The sequence below is a fragment of the Episyrphus balteatus genome, chromosome 3 (assembly GCF_945859705.1).
Source record: "Episyrphus balteatus chromosome 3, idEpiBalt1.1, whole genome shotgun sequence".
Taxonomy (NCBI): Eukaryota; Metazoa; Arthropoda; class Insecta; order Diptera; family Syrphidae; genus Episyrphus; species Episyrphus balteatus.
The window spans coordinates 98946937-98974093 of NC_079136.1; the positions used below are offsets into that span (position 1 = coordinate 98946937).

At 28.9% G+C, this 27157-nt stretch overlaps 1 protein-coding gene across 1 annotated transcript in view; it reads right to left on the reverse strand.

The window, feature by feature from the left end:
* Positions 1–15741, reverse strand: part of LOC129916930 (TLD domain-containing protein 2) — a 217877-nt gene extending 202136 nt beyond the window's left edge. Inside the window, exon 1 of the mRNA XM_055997167.1 lies at positions 14601–15741. Within this exon, the coding sequence (XP_055853142.1) occupies positions 14601–14602 (2 nt within the window). The 5' untranslated portion in view covers positions 14603–15741. The remainder of the gene's footprint in view (positions 1–14600) is intronic.
* Positions 15742–27157: the final 11416 nt, after the last annotated feature.

A 27157-nucleotide genomic window follows, 5' to 3' on the forward strand; every position in this document is an offset into this window, starting at 1 on the left:
TGTTTTGTTTTGGGTAAAGTTTTAATTGCGTAAATAAAGGTATTAAATGTGAGTAAAGTATCCATTTTTGTTTTTTTTTTTTTTCTAACAAAAAAAAAAACATATGAACTTCACCTATAACTATTTTTTATAATTTACATAGGTACATACTATTAGGCCATTTTTTTAGATATAGCCTAAAGCATAATGAGTAGTATGAAAAATAAAATAAAACCCAAAAAAGACATGCATGTCCTGACTTAACCCCTAGTCCTAGAAAAATGGTTTATACCTTTTTGAAAAGGGTGTTTAATATAGAATAGAACTTCATCAAAAATGTTTACATTTATGCTATATCTAACAAAAATGGCCTAATAAGTCAACATATACCTATTTCAAATGTGAAAAAACTTTAACCCTCTTGGGGATTTTTTTTTTATTATTTAGAAACAGTTTTCCAATTAGGAACTTGATCCTCGAAAAAAAACCTAAATAACGAACGCCCTAGTACATACATATCAGAATTTTTGATAAATTTATATACGCTAAAACTGTAGACCTGATTCAATAAATAAAAATAAATAAGTAAAAGTTAATTATACTTATAATTAACGTATCTTAAATAACATGTCTACAATCAAAAATTATGTAACAAAAGCTTAGAAAAAATTTTGTAAGGGTAAAATTGTATTCTTTTTTATTTAGTGCCCTTCATCCAATAACTAAAATCCTCATAGCTCTTAAGGACCCTGAGTTTAATCATTTGCATAAAAAAAAACATACATACATACATGCTATATCACACAAATGCTTTGAACATATGTTATGTCCTTAACCCACAATTCTTATTTCACCCTTAACTTTCTGAGCAAATTATGATCGTTTAATTGACTGTGATTAAGTAGGTATATATGTATGTGAAATGTAAAAATGCATAACAATGCAACAGAACATTTATAAAAATGGAACGCAAAACTCAAAAGCATTTACACAACAAAACGATGTCGTCCTTTATCTGTTGCAAAAATAGAATACAAAATAATAATTCAAGTTAGCCGCAGAACAAAAATCATAATACATCCTAGGATGTAGTTAAGGAGCTGGCGGCAGTTATATTTATGAATTTTTGTGTTTACAATTTTTTTAATTTGGCATTCTTATTTATTTAAAGTAATGATCACATTTTTAAGTACAGTAAATGTCAAAGCATTTCTTAAAATAAATTGTTCCAACAAAAACATATTGTAGAAATCATAATACAATAAAAATAAACTTCAATGTCATTCACACATTTAGGTAATACAAAACTCGATAAATCAAAAATTAACTTTTCACCTGGTCATATTTTTATAAATTCACATCGATTAAATTCTTTGAAAAATTATCAAAATTAGTACTAGGTAATTGTTAAATGTTTTGTTTTGAACTCAATCGTATTTAGTCACATGGACAGGATGGACACGATTTTGCTAAACAGCTTGACACCTACGAGGTATACCTACACTCAAAAACCCTTGACAGATTTCCCTGTTTTTGGAACTTTTTCCCGAAAATCGTCTTGATATCAGTTATTTTTTTTTCCAATACGATCTTTGAAATACTTTTACAAATTCTCGGTGGGATTTTAATTCGGTGATTGTACCAGTAAAAATAAAACATCAATTTTTTAAGACTGAAGAAAGTCGTTTGAAATGTTTGCCATATGCCTTCGATGTGAAATCTTTTTTAAGATCAACTGGAAAGGCATATTAACCTCGGCATATGGCAACATTAAGCTCTGCGATTTACTTCCGAAAATCTTTGCAGCAATTGTTTCTTTTATACGAATAAAGGTCCTAATTCATGTCATCCCTTAAAGTAAACTTTACTTCCATAAATTTTAAATCCGTAACGGTATTTTTTTTTTTTTTCAATTTCAATTTTTTGTTTTTGCATTTGAGTGGTGAATAATTTTGTATTATAAAATAATTTTAATTTGTTCTTTTTATAAATATATATAATTAAACAGTTGCCTAGATTAGATTAAAGTAAATTTGAAATTTGAATTTTTGTTTAGCTTCATTGTTTATTTATTTATTTATTTATTTATTTATTCAACACGTTAAATACTAACGCAGTAATCTCTTAAATTATGACACTATGTACATTAAATATACTTATAAATACTTAAATCTATTTTATAAATTTAATTATAATGTATGAAGAACATATTCTTAAAATTTTGTGATTTTACGTTAACATTAATTGATTTAATTAAGAAATAGTTTTTGTTGAAGATATTTATCAAAATATTGAGAGGACTATTGGCCCCATAGTTAGATCTACTAAAGATATTACAAAGGGGCAAATGCCTTCTTAAGCTGCAACGACTAACACTAAAACTCAATCTACACAGAACTGATGGAGCCGTAACAGTTCCGCTAACAATTCCCACCATAAAACAGAATTGCAAGTACTCTCGATGACTTAAAAGAGATGGAAGATTTATTAGTTGAAGTCTATGTGAATATGGTGGCAAATCTATCATACTATAGACCAGGGAAGAAAACGTAAACAAAATCTTTAAAGTTTAATTAAATACCTTTTGTATACTTTTGCAACTTTAAAGATTTAGCGATCTAATGTAATAGATTTGAACAAAATAAATAAAATGAAATGAAATGAAAACCGCCTTCAATATTTTGAAACATTCATTAAACTTTTCTTAATTAACTAAGCCAATTTAAGTTAACTGAATCATAGAAATATTTTGGATGAAAAGCTACTCTTCATAAAAAAAAACGACCATACTTAAAAGCTTATACTCCCTTGAAAATACTACCACAGCGACTAAAGAGTAAATCCGGAATCAATCTAGTTATTGAATGTTTTTAAATGTAACTCTTTATATAGCAATCAAGAACACAAATATCAATTTTTACGTATAGGTACCTAGCTCATAATTCTTCAATGCATTTAATCATTATCAAGAAGAAGAAGATTGGTTTTATAATACAAATTCTATATACAACTGAAATCAGTAAAGTAGAAGATTAAGCACTATATTTAATTGGACTTGTTAAATTATATTACATTTATACATTATCTACAAAAATAATATTTTTCCACAAAGTCCATCCCAAAAAGTCTAACAACAGGAAGAATTTGGAAACCAACCATGTCATGAAACATGAAAACCAGAACTGACCCCGTCAAGATATGAAACACCAAAGTTATGAGAAACCAGAGTTTTGAATACCAAAGTTATAAAACGTGGTTTTTGGTTGGCAACAATTGAGAGGAACAATATACATAGATAGGTATAATATCGTTCCTCTCATATTGTTACCAACCCAAAAACTACGTTTTAAAGATCTGCGGGTTTTTCATAACTTCAGTTTTTCATATCTTTGACGCACATAGCTCTGTTACGCATAACTATTGTTTTAATATCTCAGTTATTACTTTGGGAGAATTATGTAGATAATTAATAAATTATTTACTTAGAGCTTTTGAGCGTTCCGGTATTGTCGTATTGACCATGATTATCCTTTATTTTTCATCTCACAATATAGGTACATGAAAATATTTATGATTATCAGTTTTGAAACTTTAAATTAAAATAAATTTCTTTGTTATAACTTTTCATTCAAATAAATTTTAATTAATCAGAATATTTGTTCACATTTTGATTTTTTCTTCATATTAAGGAGATTCTAAAAAAATTTCCATTATTTTTAATTCATTTACCTAACTAAAAATATATTTTTGTAAGAATAAAACATATCAGTTGCTGTTTGACACTTCTCACTCGTTTGCTCTATCTCAAAAATAAAAGCAGAAAAACGTGAACTAGACTGTGCTTAAAAACTTCATGGAATACAAAATGACAGTTTGTAGAACAGTTTAGGGCAAGGTTTTCCTGCATGAAATACAAAATATGTACTTTTCGGATCTTTTCTGTTCTTCGATCATTTGGAGGAAGACCAAAGCCAGAAAATTTTTTACTTGCTCTATAGGGCAAGTATTGGTTTCGTGTAGAAAAAAAAAATCGAGGTTTTAATCAAAACCAACATTACGATGATGGAGAAGATCAAAAAAGTGGTTTTCGTCATGCCGTCCGTCGTTCTGTGCGTCTGTGCGTGTGTGCGTGTGTGCGTCTGTGCGTCCATCTGTACATCGAGCTAGGGCCTAAACGGATGGATGGATTTGCTTGAAACTTGGTACAGATGATTTTTACGTAATTCCCTAGACCCGTTTTTTTTTATTTTTTTAATATCTCCATTTTAACGCATACCTCCCATATAACGTTTTCGAGGTATTGCAAATTTCTCGAAAACGGCTCTAACGATTTCGATCAAATTTGGTGTGCGGAATACTCTTATTGATTCTAACAAAACTGCGTTTTTAGTTTTTCTCAAAAAATGCGGAGAACGGAAATATGGCGTTGCCGTTTTTCAAAAATTGACATATTTTTTAAGTTCATATATTTCATCAAAGCATTAGTTATTTTATTTAAAATTTACAGAGATCATTAAGTATAAAATGTTAAAAAAAAAATATTTTTAAAAACATTAAAAAAAAAAAATTTTAATTAATTTTTAAACTTTTGCTTTTTTTTTTTGATTTTTTTTCTACAAAATCTTAAATTTCCAATAGATATTTAAGATAAAGATACTGTGAACTACAGGAGCAAGTACGTGCGACCCAGTCGTGCATTTTATTTTGTAGAGAATTGTACGTTCTACAAGTTTGATATGCTATTGGTAACTACTGTGTGAAAGTCATACGCAAAAATTCAATGTTTTGAACATAATGTCTTGAAGAACTTTACTAATGGCGAAATAAATTGTACGAAATGTGCAAAATATAGGTACTATCAATTCCATGTATCACAAAATTTAACTAACAAAATATTAAACCCACTAATTTACTATGTACAATGTACAAATATAGGTATAGGTACATCAAAATATACATTCTTTTACTATATCTTATGCATATATTTTACTTTGGATTGTGGTGACCCCGTATTCTTAATTCCATACATACCAACTAAATAACAACTCATCACAAACCCACTTGAAAAACATCGTTATTTTTCACCACAGTCTAAGTCCTTACATAAGAATACCTCGTTCACAATTATGATTACTTCGACCTTTCTCCTTATCTTATCCTGTCTTACATATTCAACTTAAGGGTACACGATTTAATACTTTCCTATTTTAAACTACACACACATAACCCTTCAACCAACCCCCGCCTACACCCTGTTCTCCATCAAACTGGATTCTTTCTTTACACACAATTCATTTTGTTGTGCAACATAAAGATATCTTTACTATAAAAACAGCAGAGGACGAATAAGAATGTTTTTTTCAAACTTGGCAAAGCTGCATACAGAACATTCCTTCATTTGAAATTTATTTCTAAGGCGCAGAATTGAAAAAGAAAAACAAGTAATGACAACACAAAACAACAACAAAAAAAAAACTCGAAGACAAGAAGGACAAAAATAACAACAACAAAAGGAGGTGAACAGAACAACGAACGAACGAAAGTATGTTAGTTAAAAATAATAAGAAAACAAGCAAGACAGAGAGAGAGCAAAAACTCCCCAAGGACACCACCGAAAATGTCAGCTGTGAACTTTGATTGTATGCGTGTACCCATTTTAAGAAAGAAATTTAATATTTTACAGTCAGCGTAATTTGTATCTATCATTATAAAAATAATAAAAAAAAAAGAAAACATGGATTTATTTATTTATTTGAAACTATGATAAAAAAAAAAACAAGTTACGGATTTGGACATAAACAAACTTTACCATATTAGTCATATATGGCACGTACCGTTAATTTTGGTCCTACACAGTAATATTCAATTTTCCTCCTAGGGACCCGAGTAAAAATGGAAATTGAATTTTAGCTACATAATACACCTGCAAACAGACTATTTCTTAACATTATTAAATATTTTATTTTATTAAGTTGCGCATACACCATAGTGTACACTAGGGTGGTCCAATTTTTTGGTTTTTACATTCCGTTGTTCCCCACTCGAAAATTGGTTGCATATGTGTTTTGTATTACACACGTGAAATTTCAGCTTTTTAGGTGAAGTGTAAGTGGGCGCTCAACAGGCTCAAAGTTTTTGCTCAGATGCTGGTATAGCTGGGTCCTCATGCCTAGTAATTAACTCTTATTTTGATTTATCAAGTGAATTAAGTTATGATGTGGTAAAGTTTTTCATAAAAAACCAATAGTTAAGTGATATTTTCACAGATAATAATTTTTGTTCATTTAAATTCGTCTGTAAGTATTTTTTGCTTAAAGTTATCAAAACAGAATTAATCAATGAAATACGAGCTAGTGACTCAAAACCAAAGAAACGTGAAAATCATTTACTTGGTTGTCGGGAACATGCGTGCTTATCATGCTTAATCCAAATTGCAACCTCAAGCCAAGTCCTAATACGATATAATCAGATATTAAAAGTAAGGTAAGGGTAACAAAGTCTAATATTCCAAAGCTGATGAGCGCCCTCTTCCTTTTAGTTTTGAAGGCTAAAACTTTCAGCATATGTTGGTATTGATGTCTGTAGCAAAATAATGGGTGGGGAACTAATGAATTATATGGTTTATTTTTTTGCCTTATAACGTGGACCACACTAGTGTACACTGTACTGTACATCTTTAAAAGTGTTCGATACGTGATCTAGTATAATGGTTTTTTAAATTATATTTTTTTGAATCGATTAAATGAAAGTACTCAGTAACTTGTCCCTTAAGCTTATTAGCTTATTCTTAGACTTACACTTTGTACATAACACTGGTTAACAAAGTTAAACTAAACGGGAGCTGAATAATTTTTTTTGACTTCAGATTCGAGTTCAGCACACTGAAAACCTTCAGAAAAGTATATTTTTGTTGCCGAAACAAAAATATACTTTTCTAAAGGTTTTCAGTGTGCTGAACTCGAATCTGAAGTCAAAAAAAAATTATTCAGCTCCCGTTTTTGAAATATTACTGTTAGAAAATATAGTACTTCGGACCTTATTCTTTTATATAAAGAAAATTTTTTGAGCATGTTTAGTAACGGCTTTCATAAGTACTATTTACCACCTATGAAAATCTGTTTAAATCTTTCCGATATCTTTTTTACTGCCCGAGATATCCTAAGTTGTTTGGTATTTTTATAAATTTTATAACGTCATTATCTTCTTTATGATATATGAAGCCAAACCCACTTACTGCAGTTTGAGATATCTCGGGCAATATAAAAGATATTGAAAAGATTTAAACAGGTGTCGAAAGATGGAAAACAGTTCTTATAGAAACCGTTACTAAATATGCTTAAACAATTTTTTTTATACAAAAGAATAAGGTCCAAAGAATTAAAAAAAAACGTATTTTTGCATTTTCTAACGGTAATATCTCAAAAACGGGAGCTGATTAGTTGTTTCTGAATTCGGATTCGAGTTCAGCACACCAAAAACCTTCAGAAAAGTATATTTTTGTTTCGGCAACAAAACCCTTGTAAACCAGTGTAATCAATCATTACCTACCTACATATTTTATTTAGTTTTAAAATATTAAATCCTTTTAAGATTATGTGGGAAAAAAAGAGTAATCAAAATTATTTAGATGATTCTTGTTTTCAAATTTTGTTATCAAGATCAATTACTATAAATAATGATTGTACAAGTACACTCATCGAATTATCGAATTGATCTTTAATCAAGTACTGATAGAAAGGGTAAAACCATTATCGGTGACACATTATGGTTTTTAAACATGAAGGTCATGAACAAAATGTCTGCAAATTAGAAATATCGTTTGCACAAGGTTATCTTCAATTAAAAGCAAAAAAAATAAAAAAAAAAGATAACTCGTTTGAGTTTGGGAAAAATCGATGAAATTACAAATAATAACAAATTTTTTTTTTGCTTTATGTAGGTATATTATTAATTTTTAGGTTTTTTACCCAAATCAATATTCATAGATCCAGTTCCTCTAGACTCTAGAGCTAGTCTAAATCCAAGGTCAAATAGGATTTCGTTTTATTTCTTATTTTTAAAACAAGCACCTTTATTTGGGTCCAAATTAAGTTCAATTACAAGTGATTCGTATACTTAGGTAACCTAAAAGTAATTATTCTTATTGAAATCCACTAAGTAGGTACAAAAGAAACAAGCGATCATGTAACTCCTTCCCACTCCTTGATTTTGAGCATTATCGCAATTGAAAATAATAAAAAGGGACTATATTTTTTCTGGGGGTAGTGTGACGATATTGATTTTATTAAGGTTTATCATGGAGTAACTTGTATTCACCATACCGGGAACAAAACATTATTTTATCTCATCTCCGTTTCATCCATAGAGAAAGGAATAAATATTCTTTCCTCTTTGGTTTCATCTCCGAAATATTTCATACAAACTAATTTTTTAGAAGTGATTTTTTATATAACAAAACACAGTGACACTTATCACTTCTTGTAATAAATATAAAAACCATGTATTGGAATTGTTCGTCTCATCATAAGCATTTTAAAGTACGGTCGATTAGCTGTAATAAAAGCCTTAATTTTGAGATTAAAACCAGTTCTTTACTGCAATCAGGCATGGAAAGTCGATTGCATCGAAATTGCATCGAATTCGATACAAATGCGTTTGCTCGAGTACAAACATACAATTTGTCTAAATTCGATACAATTTTGTAATCTGTGTCTTAAAAATTCGTTTGCAAGCTTAGATTTCAAAAAAAAAAAAGGAAATCGAAAGTATGTATTAAAAAACGAAAGATCTATTTGTTAAAGTTTTAATTTAATTTCAGTTGTTTTGAACCAAAATAAATGCTACAATTTGAGTTAAGTGACTTATTTTTTGCAAATATTTATAAAACTGATCAATTTGTTCCATTTTTTTCGACATTCATCAGCAAATATTGTAAATGCTTTTCGAATTAGACAGAGACTAATAAAGTCGAAATGCAAAACACTGAATTCACGAACGGAAACACGGAAAAAATACAATTCATGAATCACATATGATTCTTTTCATAGAGTTGTGGTAATAACCGAATATTTAAGTTTGGTAAACTAATTTTAAATTCAAAACTGAGCCATTACCTGAACACCAAAATTGCACTTTAATTTTTCGGTCCCCACGATCTTGCATTTTTTTTTTTTCAATATTTTTTAATACTCGTACTTGTAGTCCTTGTGAATAAGTACTTTTTCCCATATTTAATTACACCGAAATTAAATAACCTTTACTCTTTTACAAAGAAAATAATGAAAAGTGTCTGCAAAATTTAAGAGTTTTTTTGCAAATAAAACATTTTTATTAAATTTTATATTAATTTCTCGTGATGTGAAAAATATATTTCAATACAATTGTACCCATTTCAGTACAATACAAATGAAATTTTAGTACAATTAAAAAATGTCATTTTCCATCCCTGACATGTAATTAAATTCGTTTTCGAGCTTAAGAAGTGGTTTAGTCTGTAGGAAGTACGAAGATCAGAGGAGACTTCATGTTAAAAATGCCTTATCTCAAAAAATAGAACACGACTGACTCAGTTGGTATTGTCACACCGAAAAAAAAAATTTGATAATAACAGCTATCAATTTAACATTTTTGAGTGACAAAAGTCGTCCAACAATTAAAATATCAATTTTGATATTTTATCATATCATTTTGACATTTTTTAATTTTATGTGGATAGTGAAAATTTCACTTTTACAATTAAAATATCATTTTGACATTTTTTTAAGTTTAAGTGGATAGTGAAAATTTCACTTTGACAATTAAAATATCAATGTTGACTAGATTTTGCTTTTTAGTTTATTATAATGAAACCTATTTCTTCCCTTTTCTTTTTTATTATTTTTATTATTTTAAGTATTTTCTTTCTTTTTTCAAAATATTACTGAAAGTGAATATTCTTTACAAAATAGTGGTGATATTATTTTTTCTATGATAGGTGATATAATTGTTTTGTTATTTTCTACCAAACTATGAGAAGTAAAATCTTATTGCCGATCAAATTTTCTCAGTAAATCATACATTTTACTTTGAAAAAAGACAAAGCGCCTTTAAATTAGTACACATTAAGAATTTTTTATTTAATATTTTTCAATAATTTGGAATGAAAAATTGATATGAAAAAATGATAATAAAATATCAAAACAAATTTCCAAAATGTGACATTTAAATATCATCCTCATAATAAAAATATTGTTTTAACGTTTTAAATATCATAAAACACGTTTTATAGAGCATTTTTGACTGATATTAAAAAAATGTTAATTTGGTATTTAAAAAATGTTAAATTGATATTGGTTTTTTTTCGGTGTGCATGTTCGAAGGAGAGATCTTGAGAATCTCGTCAAAAGGCAATGTGATACAACGTTCCAATAAGAATTAAGAAGAAAGATAAGCTTAAAAACTCTTGGTACAAAGAAATGCAAAAAAACAGCATTCAGTTCGCCTCAAAAATGGAACAATACAAAACCGGGAGGCTTGCCGCCGATTTCTGAGTTCAACCCGGCGAACCCCACATGAAAATCCAATTTTTTTTGAAACACCAAGTTATTGAAAACCGATCAATGAATTTTTGTTAAGCTTTGTTTTTATGTGTCGATTAATATTTTTTTTTTTTTTTAAGTGTTAAAAAATTGTATTCATAAAAAACTATTAAAAAACCATTAAATGGTTTTCGAAAAAAATTTTTTTTAATTCCGTTATACAAGATAGAATACTTCGTTTGGGTTTCAACCAATGAAAAAGATGTATTTTTAGTTTAAAAGCAAATTAAATAGTATATTTTTCAAGTTTTAAGTAGCTTACGTTAAAAGTGTCCACTCTGACGTATACGTACTTTTTTATATTTTCAGTTCATATTCATTTTATTAATTTAAGGATTTTTTTTTTAATATTTGCATCTATTAAAATTTGATATCTGTCTTTGTAGTACTGAAAGAATAGATAAAAACTACGTGATTTTCGAAAAAAAAATGTGTTAAAATTCCTTGTTCTACAAGATATTTTATGGAATACTTCGTTTGAGGTTCAAAACCAATAAAAAAGATGTTTTTGTAGTATATTTTTTTAAGTTTTAATAAATTTATAATTTTTTAAAAAAGTAAAAAATTTACGTTAAAAGTGATCAATCAATAAAAATTGAAATTGAGGACAAAATGCGGTAAATCGGCGGGGTATTTTTATGCTTTAGACTTCAAGGAAAAGTAAAAAATGCAGAAAATGTTTTTAATATTTTCTATGATTAATTGTCATATTTGCATGTACCTAATAATTTTAGTTCTAAAATACAAACATTTTAAATATTTTTCAAAAACGAAATTGGTAAATTATTCTTCTTAACACAATTTCGGAAGATCATCACTCCAAAAATTAAACTTTCAAAAAATTAATTTTGTTTTTTCTCAATAGGCAACTTACTTAAAAATTGTAAAATTGTATTAACTTTAATATTAAACTTTAGTGCTTTTCTATAAAATCACCAAAACGAAAGAGTCAGAAATAAAAAAAAAAAGTTTCTGAAGGATTTATCGTTAACAACAGTCATATTCATTTCAAAATAGGTACGACCATATTTACCTGAAAAAAATTTAATAAAAATTATTAGAGTCGTATTTTTGTGGTAGCTCAGTAAAAATTTTGAAGGACAACAAATGATTGCTAAGGATAAACAACATATTCGTTTGTTTGTGGTTTTAGGCTATTGATTATGTCGAAAAAAACAGGGTAATAAGGAACTAAGACGTTCACGGGTTTTTATTGCAGGAATCGTTCAATGGGTTATAAAAGAATATAAAACCGCGGAGTGCTATTAAATGAGAGGGTGGAAACTGAAGATAGGGGTGCAAAAGCCCCCTTTTTGGTTTTTTCAATATACCTCGTAAACCAAGCAAAATTTTGATATATTGTCTATACAACTTTTTGTAGAGAATTAAATTTCCAATTGGAATAATGTTTTTTAAAAATTGAAAAAAAAATTTCAATACCAAAATAGTCGAAACAATCATAAAAAAAATATCAAAAAAATCGATTTTTTGAGTTTTTTTGCTTTTTTAGTTGTACATTTTTTTTGGGTTGAGATAGACATAAACATTGCTCCAAAGAAAAAAAGAAGATTAAATTTCCTTCAAAATGCTGTACTCACTAAATTTTTTCATTGAAATTGACCGAAGTATGGCCATTTTAATATATCTTTTTTCGCATTTTTAGTTTTACTTAAGTTAAACAGAAACATTTGAGGGGAAAGTACGATTACTTAAGCACCAAGAACTGATAATGAGACTTTGTAGAGGGGTTAAATACAATCATTGTTTACTATGGGAGGGAGGGTCAATGTCCCCCCGTTTTGGAGGGAGGGGCAATTTTCTAAAAAAAATACTTAAAATTAAAAAAAATTATTAAAAAACAACGGCAACACTTACGGTTTTGATTGATACTTTTTTCAAAAGCTAGAATTATAATCTTAATATTAATTTTAAAATTAAGTTATTTTAATCAATTCTTTTTGAAATAAACGAGTGATTCCGATAAAGAAAGTATTTTGTCTATTTTTCAATTTTCTCAAAAAGTAGAAGGCATAGGAACATTATGATTTTCATGATTTGATAAGAAATCAATTAAGGCAGTTTACTTTGTCGTATTGAAGTCCACAGTCTTTGTGAAAATTGTACTCAATGTGCTTTTTAAACATTTTTTACAAGTTTTGACTTTGAAATCGGGTATTTCAAAAAGAATTGATTAAAATAACTTCATTTTAAAATTAATATTAAGTTTATAATTCTAGCTTTTGAAAAAAGTATCAATCAAAACTGTAAGTGTTGCCGTTGTTTTTTAATATTTTTTTTCAATTTTAAGTATTTTTTTTAGAAGATTGCCCCTCCCTCCAAAACGGGGGGACATTGACCCTCCCTCCCATAGTAAACAATGATTGTATTTAACCCCTCTACAAAATCTCATTATCAGTTCTTGGTGTTTAAGTAATCGTACTTTCCCCTCAAATGTTTCTGTTTTACTTAAGTAAAACTAAAAATACGAAAAAAAGATAGATTAAAATGGCCATACTTCGGTCAATTTTCAATGAAAAAATTTAGTGAGTACAGCATTTTGAAGGAAATTTAATCTTATTTTTTTCTTTAGAACAATGTTTATGTCTATCTCAACCCAAAAAAAATGTACAACTAAAAAAGCAAAAAAACTCAAAAAATCGATTTTTTTGATATTTTTTTTTATGATTGTTTCGACTATTTTGGTATGGAAATTTTTTTTTTCAATTTTTAAAAAACATTATTCCAATTGGAAATTTAATTCTCTACAAAAAGTTGTACAGACAATATATCAAAATTTTGCTTGGTTTACGAGGTATATTGAAAAAACCAAAAAGGGGGCTTTTGCACCCCTATCTTCAGTTTCCACCCTCTCATTTAATAGCACTCCGCGGTTTTATCTTCTTTTATAACCCATTGAACGATTCCTGCAATAAAAACTCGTGAACGTCTTAGTTCCTTTCTAAACTACATAATCAATAGCCTATTTACAGAGAACATTTTTTTATACTTTTACATAAATTTTTGACCCTTGAACTACAACGGATTACTAACTAATGATGAATAATGAGTAAAAGTAGGTAATCGTTTGCTGTTGTTTGCAGTATAAAATGTTTTCTCAGTTATGTAGGTACTGAGTTACCACAAAAACTCGTCTATCGTTATAATAAGTTTTTGGTCCAAAAAAATCATTTTTCTCTCGACGAAATCAATCCCTTCAGTGGCTTAGGCTGTAGCTACAAACAAGCAGAAAGACAGACAGAATTTCGAGCCCCACTTTTTGTGCATTCTTTATTACCTATATCTACCTACCTATTGCAAATAAAAAATATAATGACATAAGGGGTTTAGTCATCTACAAAATTCGATGTAATGTTACAACAGGAACTTAAAATTTGGCACATGCAAAGGATATGGAGAAAAAAGAAAAGAAATGGTGGAACATCTAGACATTTTTGTTCTTTGTAAAAAAACTTTTACAAATGTAAAATGTAAAAAACATGAGTAAAAAAGCCTATAAACTCCGATGGACTCATCCTTATTCTATGACTGTTAATTAATGAGAAATCTATACCAATATTCTCCGTTCAGTAGTTTTGTATGTTAAAAACAATTTGTGGAATTTCTTTTCATATCTTACCGCTCCCTCGCTATAGATTTCACAATATATTTGTTCATGCGTAGGTGGAAATACAAAATTTACTGCATACAAACACAGAAATACAAACACACACACTAACTTTAACTATTTTATGTGTGTTATTACATTTTTTTTTTTTTTTTCTAATCCTCGACTTGAACATTTTCTGCTCGGCTTACTCTATTCAAGGTTAGTTTCTAGAAATATTCAAAACTGGGGCCTAGAACCCTCCATATAATTTATATACTATGTATAAAATGCAAATCTTTTTGTGTAGAAATACAAAAGATTCATCGAGTTTAATGATGAGAGAACCTTGTATTTATACCCGCGCCCTTCCAATGTCATATTCCATAGACAACAGTGTGTTTCAAGGATAACTCATACAACTACTATCATGTACTTACATTGCTTCGTTGTAGAAAAGATGATGAGATGATTCCTTTGATATTTTTTTTTTCTTTTAATTTGTTTTCCTGTTGTTGTTCAAAAGAACGGAAGGATAATCCAACAAAATAAAAAATGAATACTCTTTTTTTTCTTTAATTTTCAAAATTATTTTTCTTCTTTAAGTTTTCACTTTGACATTCACTTTAGCAAGATGACACTCCCGATTTTTTTCAAAGGATAACTATCGGGACAAAACACACGTATCCGCGTCGTATACTGTGTCCTTTTAGATAATAAGAAATTCACTTTCTAACATATGGTAGATATAGAGAGACATGGGCACTAGAAATAAAATTTCTTCACCAACTCTTGCTCAATTTTTTATTACTCCCACGCACTCTCTTAATTTTGTTATTCTTTGTTTGCTCTCTTGCTCTCAATTGAACTTCAAAAATCGTTTTGACGGCCACCGAAGACGGTTAAGTACCTACTTTGAAAAGGAGATAAACTGATGAATTTTTAAAACAACGTTGACAAGAGTGCAGTGTAAGCGAAGTTGACGTCAACAAACAACGTAACCTTTGACCACCGACATCGAAATTCAACAACAGCGACGTAATCTTATACCAGCGGATAGCAGCAGAATTACGAAAATTGACAATATAAGGGAGATCACTCTTTTGGGCGATGTTGCAAATGCGATAGATATGGGTTTTTCGTAAATTTTAAAATCGCGCTGCTGAGAGGCAACAATAAAAACAAGAAAAACTACTATTGTTGTTTTTTTTTATTGTAAGGGGAATCAAAACCTTTTTTTAAATTCTTTTCTAGCATCTGCGCAGGTCGTCGACTGCGACTCACAGTAGACGGATAGATATGTATCTATTAGGATATATTCTTCGATTTTTCGCTTAATTTGTATTTTAAATTTTGCACAAGAAGTAAAATTAACTTTTTTTCTTTTTATTTGATTTTATTTGTTTTGTCAGTTGTAAATTGTTTATAAAATTAATTGATAGTTTTGTTTTTTTCCTTTTTTTTTGAGGTAGAGAGCAGTGAATATTCTGATTTTATTTTAGTTAGATACTCTGGGATTTTTCTTTAAATTAAATTTGAAAAGAACACCAGCGGAGGATTTCGCCATTTAAACTCGTTTAGCTCTAGGACGTAACTGACTGAAGTGTATGGCAATGAAAAATGTTTGGCCTACCTAACTGAATTGTGTTGTAGAAGAAGAATAAATGACAACGATGATGGTATGTATAGTACATTATGAAGGTATATGGACTTGGAAGAGTCAAAGAAACTAACTACACCAATGTTATAGTAGGTTGTGGGTGCAGGGTAAGTGGAGCTTTTTTTTTGTTTGGTGATAGGTATGCGAAGGAAATAGTATATTGAATCTTATGTTCTTTTTTTTTTTTGTTGAATTTCGTACATTCTAGTTCTTTTTTTTTTTTTTGTTATTGGAAAAACATGGAATGATGGGGTAATATGTAGTTGAAATGACTTTACCTTGTTTGCCAGGGTAGAATTTGGATTTTTAGTACATTTTAAGTGCAATTCAGGGCCTTATTGTCCAGTGAAAACAACTATATCCAATTAAAAAAGAATTCTATTCAAGTTGATACATTTGTCCATTCACCGTCACGTACATATTAACTGATGTCATGTACAGACAAATCAGACTTATTGATATTCATACTTTCAGACTGTATCATTTGAAGTAATTCTTTTAGACTTTATTTGTCGAAGGAATTATTCATCCCATACGACACCCATATACTAATTAAAAATCCTTAATTACTTTATTAAAATATTGAACAAAAAACAAAAAAAAAAAAAAACATCGATTAAAGAGAAGTGAAGTCAACCAATAAGTTATATCATTAAAACTATTGTAAAGCGTGAACTACATAGAAACACAAAGTGAAAAAAAGTAAAAAAAGTTTCTTATTTTTCAAATAATTTAAATTTTTAAATGTCACATCAATGAATTTGTTTTTTTTCGTACTTTTGTTTACTTTTTATACTTTTTTTCACTTTGCGTTTCGATGTAGTTCTAGCTTAAGCCTTCACTTATAAAAAAAAAACCCCGTATGGCAATAACCCAGGTGGAGGTCATCTCCCTTCCTTTATTGCGGTAACTATAGGTTATGGACTATACTATTCAAAATCAGTTGTAAGCATTTCTGAATGTTTAAAAATAAACAAAAGAAAGTTTAATGTTTCATTGATTATTTAATTTTAATTTAATTAATTAACAACAAATTCAGGCACATATAAACAAAAAATAAAAGGTTTCCTTAGAGAAAAGTAGTATTGCTATTTTATTTATTTCTCGAAAACAACAAAAGATTTTTGCATAGGTTTTCTGTTTAGTCGAGTCAAATTAGACATAAAATTTGTAAAATCTCGGAATCCAGGGAAAGTCGATGCATCTAAAAAACGAGTATAGGGCTGCATTATAAAAGGGTCAAATAAGAAAGTAAAAAAAAAAAATTTCACCGCTCTCGATTACAACAGTTTTTATGGACCGTTAACTGTCATTCCGTATGCAAGCGTCAATCGGAATTGCTGTCTCATTTTAGATTTTGATCAAACTTTGTAGGGATGTTCTCTAGGACTGTAAGGAAGCAAATCCATTATGATTTAATTTTAAGTTGCGTGGTTTCCCCGGTACCCGCATTCGAACTTTTTCAGAAGGTCATTTTTATGTTATTATAGCTTTGCGTCTACTAAAGATATCTTTTTGTTTGAAACGCCATTTTAAAGCTTAAGAGTAGTAATTTTTGAATATATATTAAAAAATTACGTAATAATTATCCCTGAATTAAAAATAATTTTTGAAAAACTGGTAATTTTGCTGATTTTTCATGGTTTTTGACTGGCTCCAGAACCTTGGCTATTATATGTAGGAAGCTTATACTTACCAAATATTAAATATAGATATTTTTCAACAAAATAAATCTAAAATGAACTCGATGGCTGTACTCCTTATGTAAAAATTTTAAGTTCAAAGTATAGAGTATTTAAAAAAAGCTAATTTTTATACTGTCATTTTCTACGATTTGACTAAACGAAGAAATGTGAAACTTACAGTGTGTTAAGCTAAGAGTACGAACTATACAGGGTGTCCCAAAAGTAATGGATCAAACGAAGTATGCTGATAAAGGGTCTTAAGGGCTCTCAGAATTTGGTAACTTGTTCATCCCAAATCCTTACGGTTTTCGATTTAATGCAGTTTTTGTGAAATTTCGAAAAATCCCGACTTTGCAACAGTATTTTGCTTCCAACGCTCATAATTGATTTTTGTTTTTTACAATACTTTCACTAAAACATTGCCTAATAATAAGAAATAGTTCCTTTATTGCGGTAACTATAGGTTATGGACTATACTATTCAAAATCAGTTGTAAGCATTTCTGAATGTTTAAAAATAAACAAAAGAAAGTTTAATGTTTCATTGATTATTTAATTTTAATTTAATTAATTAACAACAAATTCAGGCACATATAAACAAAAAATAAAAGGTTTTCTTAGAGAAAAGTAGTATTGCTATTTTATTTATTTCTCGAAAACAACAAAAGATTTTTGCATAGGTTTTCTGTTTAGTCGAGTCAAATTAGACATAAAATTTGTAAAATCTCGGAATCCAGGGAAAGTCGATGCATCTAAAAAACGAGTATAGGGCTGCATTATAAAAGGGTCAAATAAGAAAGTAAAAAAAAAAAAATTTCACCGCTCTCGATTACAACAGTTTTTATGGACCGTTAACTGTCATTCCGTATGCAAGCGTCAATCGGAATTGCTGTCTCATTTTAGATTTTGATCAAACTTTGTAGGGATGTTCTCTAGGACTGTAAGGAAGCAAATCCATTATGATTTAATTTTAAGTTGCGTGGTTTCCCCGGTACCCGCATTCGAACTTTTTCAGAAGGTCATTTTTATGTTATTATAGCTTTGCGTCTACTAAAGATATCTTTTTGTTTGAAACGCCATTTTAAAGCTTAAGAGTAGTAATTTTTGAATATATATTAAAAAATTACGTAATAATTATCCCTGAATTAAAAATAATTTTTGAAAAACTGGTAATTTTGCTGATTTTTCATGGTTTTTGACTGGCTCCAGAACCTTGGCTATTATATGTAGGAAGCTTATACTTACCAAATATTAAATATAGATATTTTTCAACAAAATAAATCTAAAATGAACTCGATGGCTGTACTCCTTATGTAAAAATTTTAAGTTCAAAGTATAGAGTATTTAAAAAAAGCTAATTTTTATACTGTCATTTTCTACGATTTGACTAAACGAAGAAATGTGAAACTTACAGTGTGTTAAGCTAAGAGTACGAACTATACAGGGTGTCCCAAAAGTAATGGATCAAACGAAGTATGCTGATAAAGGGTCTTAAGGGCTCTCAGAATTTGGTAACTTGTTCATCCCAAATCCTTACGGTTTTCGATTTAATGCAGTTTTTGTGAAATTTCGAAAAATCCCGACTTTGCAACAGTATTTTGCTTCCAACGCTCATAATTGATTTTTGTTTTTTACAATACTTTCACTAAAACATTGCCTAATAATAAGAAATAGTTCCTTTATTGCGGTAACTATAGGTTATGGACTATACTATTCAAAATCAGTTGTAAGCATTTCTGAATGTTTAAAAATAAACAAAAGAAAGTTTAATGTTTCATTGATTATTTAATTTTAATTTAATTAATTAACAACAAATTCAGGCACATATAAACAAAAAATAAAAGGTTTTCTTAGAGAAAAGTAGTATTGCTATTTTATTTATTTCTCGAAAACAACAAAAGATTTTTGCATAGGTTTTCTGTTTAGTCGAGTCAAATTAGACATAAAATTTGTAAAATCTCGGAATCCAGGGAAAGTCGATGCATCTAAAAAACGAGTATAGGGCTGCATTATAAAAGGGTCAAATAAGAAAGTAAAAAAAAAAAAATTTCACCGCTCTCGATTACAACAGTTTTTATGGACCGTTAACTGTCATTCCGTATGCAAGCGTCAATCGGAATTGCTGTCTCATTTTAGATTTTGATCAAACTTTGTAGGGATGTTCTCTAGGACTGTAAGGAAGCAAATCCATTATGATTTAATTTTAAGTTGCGTGGTTTCCCCGGTACCCGCATTCGAACTTTTTCAGAAGGTCATTTTTATGTTATTATAGCTTTGCGTCTACTAAAGATATCTTTTTGTTTGAAACGCCATTTTAAAGCTTAAGAGTAGTAATTTTTGAATATATATTAAAAAATTACGTAATAATTATCCCTGAATTAAAAATAATTTTTGAAAAACTGGTAATTTTGCTGATTTTTCATGGTTTTTGACTGGCTCCAGAACCTTGGCTATTATATGTAGGAAGCTTATACTTACCAAATATTAAATATAGATATTTTTCAACAAAATAAATCTAAAATGAACTCGATGGCTGTACTCCTTATGTAAAAATTTTAAGTTCAAAGTATAGAGTATTTAAAAAAAGCTAATTTTTATACTGTCATTTTCTACGATTTGACTAAACGAAGAAATGTGAAACTTACAGTGTGTTAAGCTAAGAGTACGAACTATACAGGGTGTCCCAAAAGTAATGGATCAAACGAAGTATGCTGATAAAGGGTCTTAAGGGCTCTCAGAATTTGGTAACTTGTTCATCCCAAATCCTTACGGTTTTCGATTTAATGCAGTTTTTGTGAAATTTCGAAAAATCCCGACTTTGCAACAGTATTTTGCTTCCAACGCTCATAATTGATTTTTGTTTTTTACAATACTTTCACTAAAACATTGCCTAATAATAAGAAATAGTTAATTAATCAAAATATTTTTTATTTCATACGTCATTTTGCTGCAAATTAATTAACAGTTCCATGTTTTATAAAAACTCGATTTCTTTCTTTTATTTCAGAGCAACACCCTGAAAAAAATTTGTATGGTGTGGTACTGGTTTATTATTTTGAAAACTTTCCGTGTTATTGCAGTTTTCAAAAATGTATAAAAATTTCCAAAGTTGAAATTAGAACGAAAGATATTAGAATTTGAATGCAAAAAAACAGACGTTTTCAGAGCAAAATAACAAACAAAAATCGAGGCTTTTGTTCATAAAGAAATAAACAAACAACAGTCGAGAAAATGTGTTTATTTTTCTTTGTTATTTTTCTCTGAAAAGCCCTGTTTTGTTGCTTTTAAATTGTAATATGTATCTTCAGTTCTAACTTCAACTTTGGAAACTTTTATACATTTTTGAAAACTGCAATAACACGGCAAGTTTTCAAAATAATAAACCAGTACCACACCATACAAATTTTTTTCAGGGTGTTGCTCTGAAATAAAAGAAAGAAATCGAGTTTTTATAAAACATTTAACTGTTAATTAATTTGCAGCAAAATGGCGTATGAAATAAAAAATATTTTGATTAATTAATTATTTCTTATTATTAGGCAATGTTTTAGTGAAAGAATTGTAAAAAACAAAAATCAATTATGAGCGGTGGAAGCAAAATACTGTTGCAAAGTCGGGATTTTTCGAAATTTCACAAAAACTGCATTAAATCGAAAACCGTAAGGATTTGGGATGAACAAGTTACCAAATTCTGAGAGCTCTTAAGACCCCCTATCAGCATACTTCGTTTGATCCATTACTTTTGGGACACCCTGTATATACTATTAATTTCATGCTTCTATCTTATGTCAAACATAGTGCAATCATAGCCTTAAGTAGGGTTTTTTGGCTTTTTAGCATTTTTGCGAATTTTCAAACAAGCGGTACACTAAGAAGATATGAAAATAACACAATTTTATTTAGAGGACTTAAGGTTAAAAGTTTCAACTTAACACACTGTTAGTTTCATGTTTCTATCTTTAGTCAAATCGTAAAAAATCATAGTATAAAAAAATATTTTTTCAAAAAACTCAAAACTTTGAACTTAAAATTTTTGCATAAGGAGTACAGCCAACGAGTTCATTTTAGATTTATTTTGTTGAAAAATATCTATATTTAATATTTGGTAAGTATAAGCTTCCTACATATAATAGCCAAGGTTCTGGAGCCAGTTAAAAACCATGAAAAATCAGCAAAATTACCAGTTTTTCAAAAATTATTTTTAATTCAGGGATAATTATTACGTAATTTTTTAATATACACTCAGTCACAAAAGTAAGTATACACCCCTAACTTTGTTTAACCAAGACCTCAAAAAAAAAGAATCTAACACATTTTCGAAAAAAATTTAAATGTGGTTTTATTTCATTAATCATTGCCTACATATTTACAAAAAAAAATTTGTCAAATAATCAATACTAAATGAAAAAGTGACAAAAAATTAAACACAGTACAAAATTTCGCATTTATACAGAGAAGAAAAAACTATGAAAATCGATGTTAAAAGTATAAATATCTTAATTTTTTTTGGAAATAATATATTTTAGGCTACCCCCTAGACTTGACGAGGTCAAACTCACTTGAAGGCATTGATTTTACTAGATTTTTTGCAACTTTTGGGCCGAATCTTTTCCACTCTTCCTAAAAGACTCGTTTCAGCTAATCCTTTGAATGCTTCCTTACTTTTCTCACCAAATGGTCCAACAGATGCTAAATAGTATCCAAATCGAGTGACTGGGGGACGTTTGGATCTGGTTTTGAAAGTTTTTGATCAAAAATTCACTCAAAAATACCGAGTTTTGCTTAGGGCCGTTACCTTTATTGAAGATAATCAATCCATCTTAGCCTAATTATTCGACACTCTGGTGCAGGTTTGTCTATAAAATATCTAAAAAACAATACCCATCCCTTGTTTCCTCAAGGAGACCAAATAACCCACACCAAAAGCTATAAGCAAAAACCCCCATACCATAAACGAATCACTGCCGTTTTTACCAGTACCAGCTTTTTGATGGGATTTTGTTACTTTTGTATCTTTCTCCAAATTTTACCAGGTCCATCTGAGCAGTACACTTCGTCTTACGTGTATATGAGTTATGGATGTGGGAGTATTTCTAGAAAACCGATAAAAGAAGTAGATCCGAAAAGAAAGGAAGGTACTGGTAAAAACGGCAGTGATTCGTTTATGGTATGGGGGTTTTTGCTTATAGCTTTTGGTGTGGGTTATTTGGTCTCCTTGAGGAAACAAGGGATGGGTATTGTTTTTTAGATATTTTATAGACAAACCTGCACCAGAGTGTCGAATAATTAGGCTAAGATGGATTGATTATCTTCAATAAAGGTAACGGCCCTAAGCAAAACTCGGTATTTTTGAGTGAATTTTTGATCAAAAACTTTCAAAACCAGATCCAAACGTCCCCCAGTCACTCGATTTGGATACTATTTAGCATCTGTTGGACCATTTGGTGAGAAAAGTAAGGAAGCATTCAAAGGATTAGCTGAAACGAGTCTTTTAGGAAGAGTGGAAAAGATTCGGCCCAAAAGTTGCAAAAAATCTAGTAAAATCAATGCCTTCAAGTGAGTTTGACCTCGTCAAGTCTAGGGGGTAGCCTAAAATATATTATTTCCCAAAAAAATTAAGATATTTATACTTTTAACATCGATTTTCATAGTTTTTTCTTCTCTGTATACTTACTTTTGTAATGCGAAATTTTGTACTGTGTTTAATTTTTTGTCACTTTTTCATTTAGTATTGATTATTTGACAAATTTTTTTTTGTAAATATGTAGGCAATGATTAATGAAATAAAACCACATTTAAATTTTTTTCGAAAATGTGTTAGATTCTTTTTTTTGAGGTCTTATACTTACTTTTGTGACTGAGTGTATATTCAAAAATTACTACTCTTAAGCTTTAACATGGCGTTTCAAACAAAAAGATATCTTTAGTAGACGCAAAGCTATAATAACATAAAAATGACCTTCTGAAAAAGTTCGAATGCGGGTAGCGGGGAAACCACGCAACTTAAAATTAAATCATCATGGATTTGCTTCCTTACAGTCCTAGAGAACATCCCTACAAAGTTTGATCAAAATCTAAAATGAGACAGCAATTCCGATTGACGCTTTCATACGGAATGACAGTAAACGGTCTATAAAAACTGTTGTAATCGAGAGCGGTGAAATTTTTTTTTTTAACTTTCTTATTTGACCCTATTACTCGTTTTTCAGATGCATCGACTTTCCCTGGATTCCGAGGTATAAAGCTAATTTGACTCTACTAGTTTTTATTATACAATTTTAAAAAACAAAATTAGTAGGTACTAGTATTAATACAATTTTGACTTTTCAAAAACTGAAAAAAGAAAAATTATTGGATTTTCAAAAAGGTGATTTTAAATAATTTTTTTTTACCAAGTTTTCAGAATGAAAATAGACCCTTTCCAATGCGATTTCTTTTTGTTTTAACCCAACCTACATCTACACGCTCTAGCTTTTTGACACATTCTTCCTGAATCACCCGTCAGTTATTAAAAAAACTTAAGCCTCTGTGGGTTAAAAATTGCCGTATTGTTTTTTTTTAATAAAATGAAGATTTTTGTGAACAAAGAATTTTTCTTTAAATTTTTTTATTTAATAAATTAAATGATATTAAAAAATGGTGCAAGTTATTTTCAATCGTTTAAGCGGTAGATGCAATTTTCTCACAAATTGACTTAAAACGCACACAAAAAAAATTTGAACCGAACGGCAACACCTACAATATTAAAACATGCATTTTGAAAAGGCTAAAAGTCTATTCCTTTTTGTCAGACTATAGAATCAAGTAAATAAAATTAAATGTTTTTGAAAAAACTTAGAATTTTGAAAAAAAAAAAATTAAATTCAATTAATTTTTCATAATAAAATATTCTTTTACATATTTCTCAATTTTTGTTTTGCCATATCTATTGTTAGTTGAATTTATAAAAGGAAATGGGAATTATGTATTACAGCTTATAAAAACAAAATTAAAATGTTATTCATTTTCAAAGAAATTCAAAAAAAAAATTAACTTATTTTTTCAAAGTTCAACACTCAAATACAGGGTGTCCCAAAAGTAATGGATCAAACTAAATTTGCTGATAGGCCAAATTAAGGGCTCAGAATTTGGTAACTTGTTCATCCCAAATCCTTACGGTGCAATTTTCGTGAAATTTTGAAAGGTATTTTATTTATTTAAAATAAAAGTTTCCGAAGTTGAAGTTAGATCGAAAAACATTACAATTTGAATTCAACAAAACAGGGTTTTTCAGAGCAAAAAACAAACAAAAATAAACGCATTTTTTAGAGCCGTTGTTTATTTATTTCTCTTTGAACAAAAGCCTCTATTTTTATTTTTTTGAAAATAATATGAAATTTAAGTAAATTTTTTTTTTTTTTTTTGTTTTGAAAACATATTACCTTTTTATCTTCTGAATTCAACTAACAATAGTTGTGGCCAAAAAATTGTTTTCAAAATTTTGAATTGGAAATTGGAATTTCAGTTTTTCATAATAATTGTGCGCCAAACTTGCAAATATTTATTTTGTTTTTTATTTTCTTTTTCATGGAAATGTTAGGAGGAATAAGATCTATAAAAGTTAGCTTTTTAAAGAATTTTTCCCTCAAATCTATTAGATAACTTACAATTAAATATAATTTTATCCAAAATATATAATATACTGTTAAGATATAAGATACAATTTAGATAAAGTTTAGATATTTATGCAGCGTCATTTTCTGAACAGAAATTTGAGTAAATTGACTAAATTAGTTTGGATATGAGTTATTGTCAAATTTCAAAATGTATTTAAGAATTTTACAGATCGCATGGGGCAGACACCAAATTTCACTTCACTTTAATAAATAAATATTATTAATTATAACCGATAATGCACTTATTACACGTTTTTCACACAAATAGATTTGATTCTGTTAACGTCTGTTTGAAAGGTCAACAAAGATCGACTCTTCTGATTAAGCTCAAGAATTGAAGTTTGCACTAATAAAAAAAAAATACGCATACGCCGCAGTGACCCGTTGAGGGCAATGATAAAAAAGTATATCGCTTACTTCACAGATATTTATTTAGGTTGAATGTTAAATACACCAAGCTATGTTAGTTATTTAATCTGTTGAATGATGATAATTATTTTTTTCAATCATAACCTTCGTAGCTTTGTAAAAAGTAAGAAAAGCATTAAAATATTTCAAAATCAGCTATTGGTGAAAAGATTATATTATCATCTTCATTATCCAGTTGAATCAATCTTTTCAAGGGCGCCTAGAATGTTAAGAATACGAACCCATTGTAACCCTGCTTATCTGTTATCTTTTAAACTATTTCCGTATTCAACACTGTCCATAAACCTGTTCGTTGGTGAATTTATCCTCTCAGCAAAAGAGACACAAGTTTACTGCTATAAAAGAAATTTAACTCTCCCTAACTTTCTTATTCTCATTCAGGATTTATGTGAGACTGAGAGGGTTTGAGATTGGGGGTTACTTTAGTTTAATTGTAGCTTTTTACTTATACATACGCCAAAAGGTGTATCAATGATGAAAAAGGTAGGAAAGAGTGGATTACCAAAGTGGAATTGTGAGGATTGACAAGGAAAGTAATAGATGATGTTTGTTGTTGTTGTTGTTTTTGTTTTGTATATGATGTTGTTGTTTTCTGGGTTAAAAATGTGGGGCAGGAAGTGCGTTTTCTTTAAAAACGATTGTGCGTATAATAATATTTATATCCCCTAAAGCAACTAAGAAGAGGTACCAAGTGTTTGTGCATGGGAATTGAATTTCAAGTTTAACCTAAGACCATTGTTGCTACACACGGGTTATGTAGGTATTTTATATGTTTATGTATTATGTTTATTGCAGACGATTGCCTACAAAGTATCGTAAGGGTTGAATTAAGACTTTCAAAAATTTAATTTTTGTGTTTTACATTTATGTTTTTATTTTTTTTTTTTTTTTTTTTTTTTTGAACGAGGTCGCTTTATTATCAAAAACATATCCATTTGTCCGTTTTCAAGAAAATGGATTATATTTTTTAATCTAAAATCATTTTTTTCCTAATTGTAACATTGATGTTATTTAAACGTTTTTGCAAAAAAAAATATTGTTGAAATTAGTTAATTTTTTTTAAAATTTTTGTTTAGTCTTTTTTTTTAATGTTTGGACAAGTGCAAATGGAAAATTTCTATTTTAAATAAAAAGAGAGTGGAAATCTTTCAACTTTTGTTGTTAAAGTTAGTTTTTATTTAAACACATTTAGGTACCTAAAGCAAATATTTGAAGGTTCTTCCTTTGATTTGTTGTTGCAAATCCTTCAACTTTTGTTTTCGTTGTTTAAGTTAGTTTTTATTTAAACACATTAAGGTACCTAAAGCAAATATTTGAAGGTTCTTCCTTTGATTTTGTATGCATGTTTGAAGCAAGTTTTATTTTGATTTATGGCGAATATTCAATACATTAATTCAGAAATTTAATCCTTCGCCAACGTAGTTCTAAATTGGTCTCGTCAAGAATTTCTAATATTTTTTCATTGGTATGTTCGACTAACCTTTTTCTAGGCTTTTGCGCAAGCTTTTATTTCATCGTGAGCCGTGGGGATTCCAAATTCCAAGATCTCTGTGAAGATCTTCGTTTCTA